This window comes from Panthera onca, chromosome E1 (assembly GCF_046562875.1).
Source record: "Panthera onca isolate mPanOnc1 chromosome E1, mPanOnc1 haplotype 2, whole genome shotgun sequence".
In the NCBI taxonomy this organism is placed as follows: Eukaryota; Metazoa; Chordata; class Mammalia; order Carnivora; family Felidae; genus Panthera; species Panthera onca.
This window is the reverse complement of record NC_138352.1, coordinates 1,311,074-1,322,264: the sequence shown is the minus strand read 5'-3', so window position 1 is coordinate 1,322,264 and position 11,191 is coordinate 1,311,074. Positions and strand designations below refer to the sequence as shown.

The following is an 11,191-nucleotide window of genomic DNA, read 5'->3' as shown; positions in this document are numbered from 1 at the left end:
TGTTCCTGGGACTTCTGCTTCTTGGTTGGCATCTCTGTAGCATGTTCGAGGAGCAGAGTGATGTCTCTGGTTTTGGTCCTCTGCCTCAGCCACCTGGAGGAGCCCCCACGGCAGAGAAATGGGAGGGCAGTGTGGGGTCGAGGCCAGCACCAGCTGCCTTGGGCCGGACCACGTGGTCAGATGGTGGTAAAGGGTAGGGGGATGGTGACAGCGACGAAGGTGGCAATCTGGGACTGAATTGTGCCCAGAAACCTCAGAATCCATGGCTGTTCTGGGCTCCCTTTCCCCAGACGCACATTCTGTCTGGTAGATGGAGGGGAACCGTGCAGGGAGGAAAATAGGAATAGAGAATGAGGGAAGGTAGCGCAGCTCTCACAGCACATCCAGCCTGACATAGCCCCCCTTTTGGGGGCCGGGGTGGGTCCTCCTCACCTGAGTGGACAACCCCCCGATGGTAGCTGCCAGAACGCACCTGAACTCAGGCTGCTCCCTTCTGCCGCCTCCCCCTTGAAATGAGTACAGATCGGATGTTCTCTCAAGCTGAGACCCTGTGTGCACAACCCTCAGGGCTGGTGACAGCAGACAGGGGAAGATGGCAGGGAAGGCCTGGGGGACATGACCCCAAGAAGAGCGGGAACAGGACAAGAGGGAGGAGACTCTAAATTATCCATCAGCACAGGCCGGCCAGTGGCCCGATGCATAAATGTATAGAGAAAATAAGTGGGGGCGGAGGGGGATAGAGAAGGGACCAGGGTATAAAAAGGGCCCGCAAGGGACTGATTCCAGGATCCCAGCACCCGGCTCCCCAAACCGCTCAGGGTCCTGTGGACGGCTCATCCCCAGCTGTGATGGCTGCAGGTAAGTGCCCCTAAAATCCCTTTGGGTTCAGTGTATACTGAGGCACAAGGCGGTGGCCCGGCATGTGGATGGGGATACTAACCCTGGGCTTTGGGGCTGCTGAATGTGAGCAGAGACATCTATGCCCAGACATTTGGCCAAGTTTTAAATGTTCTCCGTCCCCGGGCGGGGAGGGGAAGGGCTGACGGGAAACAGAGGCCTCTTGCTGTCTGGGCCACGGCCTCGCCCTCTGGGTCCCTCTCTGTAGGCCCTCGGAACTCTGTGCTCCTGGCGTTTGCCCTGCTCTGCCTGCCCTGGCCCCAGGAGGTGGGCGCCTTCCCAGCCATGCCCTTGTCCAGTCTGTTTGCCAACGCCGTGCTCCGGGCCCAGCACCTGCACCAGCTGGCCGCCGACACCTACAAAGAGTTTGTAAGTTCCCCAGGAATGGGCGCCGGTGGGGGGCAGGGGGGCGCAAGAAGGTGTGAATATCACCCCTGGGACGTAATGGGAGGAAACTGAGGAGCTCAGGGTTATTTCATCCAAGTGAAGAGGCTGTCAGCTGAGCACAAACTGAGGGAGCTTCCGAATGAAGCAGTGATGAGGACCGTGCAGCTGAGACCCCGGCGGGCATTCTTTCTGCAGGAGCGGGCGTACATCCCGGAGGGACAGAGGTATTCCATCCAGAACGCGCAGGCTGCCTTCTGCTTCTCGGAGACCATCCCGGCCCCCACGGGCAAGGACGAGGCCCAGCAGAGATCCGTGAGTGGCCAGGGACGCCCGGCCAAGGATCAGGGGCCTCCCTCGTCTGCAGGATTCAGGCCCTGGGCAGCCTTCTCCCTGGGGCCGAGGGTGTGCAGGGAGGCAGGTGGGCGGCCCCTGGGGCAGAGGCTGGCGTGCCCACCGCCCCCTCCATCCACAGGACGTAGAGCTGCTCCGCTTCTCCCTGCTGCTCATCCAGTCGTGGCTCGGGCCCGTGCAATTCCTCAGCAGGGTCTTCACCAACAGCCTGGTGTTCGGCACCTCGGACAGGGTCTACGAGAAGCTCAAGGACCTGGAGGAAGGCATCCAAGCCCTGATGCGGGTGGGGACCGTGGCGCTGCGGGTCCCCTCTTTGGGGCCTGGTGGCAGCCAGGCTGACTTAACTGAGGGGTGGGGGCTTGCGTGCACTGGGAGAGGCCGCCCCTTTCTTTGTAGTAAACAGTCCAGCCTTGACCCCTGAGAAAGCTTACTCGTTTCCCCACCGTGAATCCTCCGTGCCCTTGTTGGAGCCCTGGAGGGGAGGGCCACCCACAGAGGGACAGGGAAGGAGCAGTGGCCAAAGACTGGGCCTCTCCGTCCCTCTTCCCCTTTTTGCAGGAGCTGGAAGATGGCAGCCCCCGGGCCGGGCAGATCCTGAAGCAAACCTACGACAAGTTTGACACAAACTTGCGCAGTGACGACGCGCTGCTCAAGAACTATGGGCTCCTGTCCTGCTTCAAGAAGGACCTGCACAAGGCTGAGACGTACCTGCGGGTCATGAAGTGTCGCCGCTTCGTGGAAAGCAGCTGTGCCTTCTAGTTGGTGGGCATCTCGGTTGCCCCCTCCCCAGCGCCTCCCCTGACCCTGGAAAGTGCCACTCCAGTGCTCACTGTGCTTTCCTAATAAAATTAAGTTGCATCGTATCATCTGAGTAGGTGTCATTCTATTATGTGGGGCAAGGTCCAGGCTGGGAAGACAGCCGCAGACATCCTGTGGGGGCCGACTGGGAATGATACCTGACCTGATTCTTCCTGGGCTAGAAAGAAACCGACACATTTATTCCTCTCCATCACACATCGGGTCCCTGCCCAGGTCTGAGGTCCCAGCTCTCTGGGCAGTCATAGGTCAGGAGCACCCCTATCGAGTACCTGGAGGTGTTCCTCTCTCCCCCGTGGGCACCACAACACCAAATCTAGCCCCCAAGAGCAGGGAAAAAATGGAAAGCAAAATAAGCTATTAAGTACAGAGGCAAAACATCCTGACATGGGAGAAAATTATGAGAGAAATCCTAGAATTACTTTTGTGCACAAAGTCGAAGGCGAACACACATTAGACCCACCTACTCTTAGGAAAGGGGAACAATGCAAAATGGCTTTGGGAAAAACAGAACCAGCCTGTTTGGGATCTGGATGGTGGCAAGGGAAGTGGAAGAAAGACTAAGTTGGGGTTGCAAATTCAGGGCCAGCAGGTGCCAGGCAGACAATTACGAAAGTAATGAAGGCTTGGTGTGAAGGGATAAATCATAACTGACGCTCCACTTCCTTGTCAGGGACACATGCCAGCATGTGGGTACCGGGGAAGTCAAGAGAACTCAGGACCCAGCTAAGGTGGGACCTATCGAACCTTGTTGCCATTCAGGACTGTGGGAAGGGCTGCCGGACCTTCTGATTTTTCGAGGCAGACAGGACGTCCAGACTTTTTCCTTTTAATGTTTATTTATTTATTTTGAGAGACAGAGAAAGAGCAAGCACAAGCCAGGGAGGGGTAGAGAGAGAGAGGGAGAGAGAGAATCCCAAGCAGGTTCCATGCTGTCAGCACAGACACCGATGCGGGGCTCGAACTCAGGAACTGCGAGATCATGACCTGAGCCGAAATCAAGACCCAGTTGCTTAACCAACTGAGCCACCCAGGCACCCCAGCACATGTGAAATCTAGTTTTTAAACATCGGTGACAAATCCCTATTGAAAACATGTTTAAGGACAAAAATTAATCCAAACACAGTTTCTCCTCAAGCTGTCATTGAGCAATTTCTTCTGAGAACAGTGGATTGGGGTAACTTGTAAGGGCAAAAATCAGAAATAGTTGGACTTGTATTTATGCTCACGAGTAGATTACTTAACCTCTTGGGGACCCAGGGTCCTCGCGTATAAAATGAGATGATAATAAATTGCCTTACAAGGCTAATGTCAGGATTAGATAAAATGGTGTTTCTGAAGTGTTTGACACATTACAGCACTCAAGAAATCAGCTGTTTTGCACTGAATTTTGGGGGTGTTCCCTGTTTTCTGATGGAATGCTTAAATACTTGTTATTAAAGTTCATTTATTTATTTTGAGAGAGAGAGAGAGAGCATGTGCACATTCAAGAGTGGAGAAGGGGTACAGAGAGAGGGGGACACAGGATCCACAAAGGTCTCTGTGCTGAGAGCAGAGAGCCCGATGCAGGACTCGAACAGACGAACCGTGAGATCAGGACCTGAGCCAAGTCCTACACTTAAGAGATTTAGCCACCCAGGCGCTCCTACTCCCTGCAATTCGGATTTAATTGGTCTGGAAGGGATCCGGGAAGGAGTGGTTTTTAAAGCTCCCCAGGTGAGTCTAATGCGCAAACGCAGTTGAGAACCACTGAGTTAGGGACCACAAAGATGAGACAGCCGGGTCCACCGGAAATGAAGACCTGGGTCAGTTGCGGCACTCTCTGTTTCTAATTCTAACCAAAAATTTCTGAGAAGCAAGTAACGAAAAGGCAATTACTGTATGATTTCTCTCGGCAAGATACTTCAATTCATAAAGACCAGAAAGTGGAATGGTGGTTACCAGGGCTGGAAGAAGAGGGAATGACGAGCTGTTGTTTAATGGGTGGAATTTTGCAAAATGAAGGGTCCTACAGACACTATGGGAATGTAGTCGACACTACTGAGCTGAATACTTAAAATAGTTAAGATTGGGGTCGGGGGGCACCTGGCTGGCTTAGATGCTACAGCATGCAACTCTTGATCTCAGGGTTGAGTTCGAGCCCCTGGTGTTCGAGTTGGGTGTAGAGATTACTTAAACATAAAATGCTTTTTTAAAAAATGGTTAAGATGGTAATTTTTATGTTATGTCTAATTTACCCCAATTGAAAAAAAATTTTTTTTAAATTTCTAATGAAAACTCTTCCCAAAAGTAAGATTAGTGAGATTTTCTAGCAATAATGTTTGTCTGACTCCATGCGATCTTGTAAATTTACTGTAATCTAAAATGACCTAAATTTACTCTCACCTGAATTTCTTCTGTGAAAATTTAAAAAAAGGAAACCTAGTTTAGAATGGGATTGGGCGCCCAGCAGGGGGAGCTCTCTGCCCTACCACTTGGCAATTGCAGACCCAACTGGAAGAGAAGGACCTTAAGTGGAAACTAGTTTCCTAACCCAGTGAGAGGAAGAAGGTCTTTCCTCCTGCCCCGGCAACAGCGCAGCCAGTGAGAAACAGTCACAGCTCAGCCAATGAGAAGCCACCATACTTCCAGTTCTCACTTTACTCCAATGAATTTTTTGTTTATAACAGCCTTCCCGACTTCCTCCTTTCCTCTATTATGGAGAGGGGAATCTCTCCTTTATTCTGCGGACTTGCCTAAGGCTTTACTGCAGCCTGCTTGTTCTGAGTTGTGATTCTCTGATGTTCCCATATAAACCCATTTTTGCTAGCAAAATAACAGGCATTTTATTATTTTTTTTTTTTAATTTTTTTTCAACATTTATTTATTTTGGGACAGAAAGAGACAGAGCATGAACGGGGGAGGGGCAGAGAGAGAGGGAGACACAGAATCGGAAACAGGCTCCAGGCTCTGAGCCATCAGCCCAGAGCCTGACGCGGGGCTCGAACTCACGGACTGCAAGATCGTGACCTGGCTGAAGTCGGACGCCCAACCGACTGCGCCACCCAGGCGCCCCTGCAGGCATTTTATTTTTAAGGTTAACATTAGTCCAGAGAAGAGCCTCCAACAACTCTAAGGCTGCTCAGCAAACAGGTGCTGGCACCCACAGAGCCAATTGGGCTTGGCTGGAGGACCCTGGAGTTTGAGGGTAAGTTTTCACCTGGATTTTGAGCTCCGCTGTCTTTGTGTTTGAGTTCTCCAGACTTTATTTAGGATCTGTTTTAAGACCTTATCCCATCTGAGAGTGTTTGCTTGGCCTTCAGTTTGACTCCTGTTTGAAACCAGACTGCCCCTGGTGCAACTGTGCCTGTTGGAAGTGTATTGGCCTTGGGTTTGACAGAAAACAGACTCACTACAGCAGAACCTGGGGGCCATATCATTTGTTCCTCTTGGATCAGCTACCGTCCTTTTCATGGGCAACATCTTCAGCTGATATTGGCAGAACCCACAGCACACCTCTGGTCAGGATTCAAGTAGATACCTCAAAAACCCTTCCCAGAATTAATACTGTATAAAGAAACCCTTCAAGGCATCCAGACCAGAATAGAAGATTATAAGGCTTGGAGCCTCATTATCCCCTGTCCTAGTCCCTATAATACCAACATTTTACCAGTGAGAAAACCCAATACTGAAGATGGAGGTTTATCCCGGACCTCTGAGCAAAAAATAACACTGTTATCCCTTGGCACCTGTTGCTCCCAAGCCCCATATGCTACTGAGGTCTGTTCTCACTGAAAGCTAATTTTTCTCTGTAATTGATCTATGCAGTGCATTTTTACCATTCCTTTCATAAGGATAGCCAATACCTTTCTGCTTTCATTGGGGAAGAATGGAAATGCACCTGGACAGTAAGCCCCAGGGTTACAACACCAAGTCCTCCTTACTTTTCATGAATCTTAAAAGCTGATTTGGGTGAAAGAAAGTTTTCTGTAGGCTCTACTTTGTTACAATTTGTATATGATTGATGTCTCTGCTCCCCTTCTCAAGCCTCTTCACAGGAGACAGCATCCACCTGTTAGAACTTTTGGCCTTAAAGGGACATAAGGTCTCAAAAAAAAAAAAAAGCCGTTTGCTCAAACTCAGTTCAATACCCAGGGCATCTAATCCTGAAACAAGGACTACATTTAGACCTGGACAAAACCCCTCACAACTGCTTAACCCTGATAGATTACCTTTTGGCACCCCTCCCCCCCATGGAAAGTTACAGGAGGCTCTAACCATTGCAGGTTTTTCATGCTTTACTGATGGTTCTTATTTGAAAGATGAAAATGGTAAATAATGTGCTGGGTATGCTACTGAAGCTCCTTTTGAAGTCATTGAAACAGCAGCTTTACCTTTGACTAATTCAGCCCAACAGGCTGAATTATACACCCTTATTCGAGCATGTAACTTTGCTAAGGATAAAACTTAGCATTTATACTGATGGTCGGTATGCTTTGGATGTAGCTCATGACTCTGGAATATTATGGAAACAGCAAGCTGTCTTTACCTCCCATGAGGATAAAATTAAAAACGGCTTCTATGTCCAAAATTTATTAGATGCCATCCTTTTGCTGGCTGCTCTGGCTATTATTAAGGGTCCTGGGCACTTGAGACTCAATTTCCTGGAGACCAAAGTAAACCACCTTGCTTATATTTCCGCTAAACACACCGCTCCCAAGGAAACCAAAAGCTAAACCTCTGTCATGTTCCAAAGTGATGTTCTCCCAAATGGTAACTTGGAAAAATTGACCAGAGATACCCAACAGTTGGCCTCAGAGATGGCAAAACAATATTGGAAATGCAATAATTGTTGGCTTAATAAAGAGAGAGACCTCTGGTTTGGACCAAATAACAATCCAGCGCTACCAAAAATTCCAAATCTCTCATGTACATGCATTAAACCATTGGTCTACTGACAAAATAATAGCATTCATGAATCAATATTGGTGGGGAAATATTAATAAGGTCGCAAAAAGCACCTGCGTCTCTCGTTCCACCTGTCGAAAGTATAATCCAGGGAAAACTGTACAGATGGATTTCATACAGCTTCCCTTTCTCATGGATATAAATGTTTTAGTCATGGTTTGTATGTTTCTCACTGGTACAAAGAGTTCTCTTGTAGACAGGCCAATGCTGCTTCTGTGGCTAACATTCCATTAGAAAAAGTTATCCCTACCTGGGGACCCCCTCTCGAACTTCATAGTGATGAGAGAACACGCTTTGGCAGTCAAGTGCTTCAACAAGTCTGTGCTGTTGGCTGATTTCCCAGCACTTCATTGTGCACACCATCCTCAATTCTCAGGGTTAGTTGAACAGACTCATGGCACTATTAAGACCCAATTGGCTGGGGCGCCCGGGTGGCTCAGTCGGTTAAGCGGCCGACTTCGGCTCAGGTCATGATCTCGCGGTCCGTGAGTTCGAGCCCCGCGTGGGGCTCTGGGCTGACGGCTCAGAGCCTGGAGCCTGTTTCGGATTCTGTGTCTCCCTCTCTCTGCCCCTCCCCTGTTCATGCTCTGTCTCTCTCTGTCTCAAAAATAAATAAAACGTTAAAAAAATATTTAAAAAAAAGAAGACCCAATTGGCAAAATTTGAAGAAATCCCTCAAATACTCTGGCCAAAAGCTGCCATTAGTCTGAAATCTCAGATCTACCCTCTTTGGTACTCATAGACTCTCACCCTTTGACGTAGTCACAGCACATCCGATACACTCGGCCCCTGCCTCCTCTGACCCACGGTTGACAAAAAGAGAGATACTTCAATATTGCAAAGGCCCAACTGCTTCTGTTAAAATAACAGTCTTTTCACAGAACACTCCCAAGAGATGACAACCTTAAGCCTCACACCTTGAAACCTAGAGATTTCATCAGTTGGAAAAGACGCCTCCAGAAATGCTCTCTTCAGCCTTGCTGGAAAGGCCTTTGTCAGGAGCTTCTAACCAACCCTTATGCCACCAAACTCCAGAGAATAGACTCTTGGATTCACATGATACATCTAAAGAAAGCGCCAAACGCTGACTGGGCCCTCATGCCATCTGGTGACCTGAAAGTAGAGATGTCCCAGAATTGAAGCAGATGATATCTGAGGAGACCACTTTCCCAAGATGTCTGGGCAGGTCTGTCTACCTTTTTCTCACTGTTGCTTCTTTTTTTATGGAAACATAATGCCCTTGTCTGCATTCCCAAAGCCCTCGCAAAAGGGGGAAACCTCTTTTGATTATGGCCTTTTGGAAACAGCCTCATCATGATCCCAGGACAAATTAATCTTACACTTGCTTTTTCTGAAGGATTAGAAGGTTCAGAATTCACAAAAGGCTTCTTTCATCTGGACTATTAACTGACTTTAGATTCTTATCCAAATTCATGGTCTCTGAACTTTATGGTCTTTGCAGCCTTAGGAGGTTGTATTGTCAATAACACATTTGGTTCAAGCAGTTCTTTTGATATAACAATACTGTTTTTAAACATCTTTGAGATTTTTCTGTTTTGCAGAAAGTTCATCAGCTGTTGCTTTATATTTATAGCTGCACTGTATCTTCCCGATTGTGCTTGGTTAATTCTCTCAGTGTGCTCCTCTGGTATCCACTGCTCTTCTTTCATTGTTGCTTTAAGTGGAGACTTCCAGAAGGCACACATGATTCCTGGTTTGCCTTCATAGGGAGCGCCTTTCTCCCCTAAGTCTGAATAAGTGCAAATAAATATTTCAGTTAGCTACTTTCAGACGTGGAGTCCTGGTTTAGAACCATCATACAGTACGGAATTGCTATGTTACTTTTTCTGCTTTGTATAATCATTTTGAGTTTTGTATTTTGTTGCCTATCAGGCTTCTAAAAATGATGCACCCAATAAGGTGATGCTGGCTCAGTGCTTGGAGATGATCTCCAGTGCGTAACTACAGTCTTGATAGATAGGGACTACAGATAGGAAGTACCTGACAGTTCTCTCCCTCCTAATCTTCCTTGCTGCTCAAATGTGGTTTGAGTGGTTGCCAACCGCTAGGCGCTTTCCCTCCTACTTAGGACATGACAACTAGGAAAGGTCCTTCCTGGTACTGAGAAAACCACTAAATGTGGAGAAACTGACTCTTGATCAGTGACACTTTCAAAGAAAGATCTTGATCATGAGAGGGAAATGTGCAAACTAGTGAAAGGAAATCTTGTTTAGAAAGGAATTGGGTACCTGGGTGGCTTAGTGACTTAAGCATCTGACTCCTGATTTTGGCTCAAGTCATGATCTCACGGATCATGAGTTCAAGCCCTGAGTCTGACAGCAGGGAACCTGCTTGGGATTCTCTCTCCCTCTCTCTGTCCCTCCTTTGTGTGTGCGTGTGTGTGCGTGCGCGTGTGCACACGTGTGCACGCGCACGCCTGCACACCTTCGGGCATGCTCTCTCTTTCTCACTTTGTCTCTCTCTCTCAAAATAAATAAACATTAAAAAAAAAAAAAAGGAATTGGGAGGCTGGCAGGGGGGCTTTCACACACTACCACTGCAACTGCAGACCCAATAGGAGACAGACTTTATACCTGGATGCTGCTTTCCCAGCCCAGCAGGAGAAAAAAAGGCTTTCCTCCTGTCCCAGCAACAGCCCAGCCAATGAGAAACAGTCACAGCTCAGCCAATGAGAAACCACTATATTTCCAACTCTCACTTTAATGGGCTTTTTGTTTATAACAGCCTTCCCGACTCCCCCTTTTCCTCTGTAAAGCAGCAGGTCCTTTCCTTTGTTCTGCAGACTTGCCTATAAGTTTTGCTACAGATTACTTGTCCTGGATTACAATTCTCAGCTGTTCTCAAATAAACCCATTTTTTGCTGGTAAAAATAACTGAAAGTTTTATTTATTTATTTTTTTAACGTTTATTTATTTATTTTTTAAAACTGCTGTTAGCTGTTAGAACAGTTTTATTTATTTATTTTTTTTAATTTTTTTTTTTTTAATGTATAGGTATTCTTGAGACAGAGACAGAATGTGAACAGGGGAGGGGCAGAGAGAGAGGGAGACACAGAATCCGAAACTGGCTCCAGGCTCTGAGCTGTCAGCACAGAGCCCGACGTGGGGCTCGAACTCATGAACTGTGAGATCATGACCTGAGCCGAAGTCGGACGTCCAACCGACTGAGCCACCCAGGTGCCCCTTAACGTTTATTTATTTTTGGGACAGAGAGAGACAGAGCATGAACAGGGGAGGGGCAGAGAGAGAGGGAGACACAGAATCTGAAACAGGCTCCAGGCTCTGAGCTGTCAGCACAGAGCCCGATACGGGGCTCGAACTCACGGACCGTGAGATCATGACCTGAGCCAAAGTCGGACGCTTAACCGACTGAGCCACCTGGTGCCCCTGGAAGTTTTATTTTTAAGGTTAACATTTACATCAGCATTGCCAAAACAATATATTGAGTTTTGATTCTTTTTTTTAATTTAATTTAATTTTTTAAAATTTACATCTAAAATTAGTTAGCATCTAGTGCAACAATGATTTCAGGAGTGGATTCCTTAGTGCCTCTTACCCATTTAGCCCATCCCCCCTCCCACATCCCCTCCAGTAACCCTCTGTTTGTTCTCCATATTTATGAGTCTCTTCTGTTTTGTCCCCCTCCCTGTGTTTATATTATTTTTGTTTTCCTTCTCTTATGTTCATCTGTTTTAGTCTCTTAAAGTCCTCATATGAGTGAAGTCCTATGATATTTGTCTTTCTCTGACTAATTTCACTTAGCATAATACCCT

The 11,191-nt window shown here is 47.7% G+C and overlaps 1 protein-coding gene across 2 annotated transcripts; it reads left to right on the top strand.

Annotated features, from left to right (window-relative positions):
* Window positions 1–1,096: 1,096 nt before the first annotated feature.
* LOC132687459 (somatotropin) lies at window positions 1,097–2,430 on the top strand. Of its 2 annotated transcripts, XM_078436983.2 has the most exons (4): window positions 1,097–1,266; window positions 1,480–1,596; window positions 1,757–1,918; window positions 2,194–2,430. In XM_078436983.2, the coding sequence occupies exons 1-4, from the start codon at window positions 1,183–1,185 to the stop codon at window positions 2,392–2,394; spliced, it is 564 nt and encodes a 187-aa protein (XP_078293109.1). In that variant the 5' UTR covers window positions 1,097–1,182; the 3' UTR covers window positions 2,395–2,430. The 2 variants fall into 2 exon arrangements, with proteins under 2 accessions (XP_078293109.1, XP_078293110.1); XM_078436984.1 differs by lacking the exon at window positions 1,480–1,596.
* The last annotated feature ends 8,761 nt before the right edge of the window (window positions 2,431–11,191 follow it).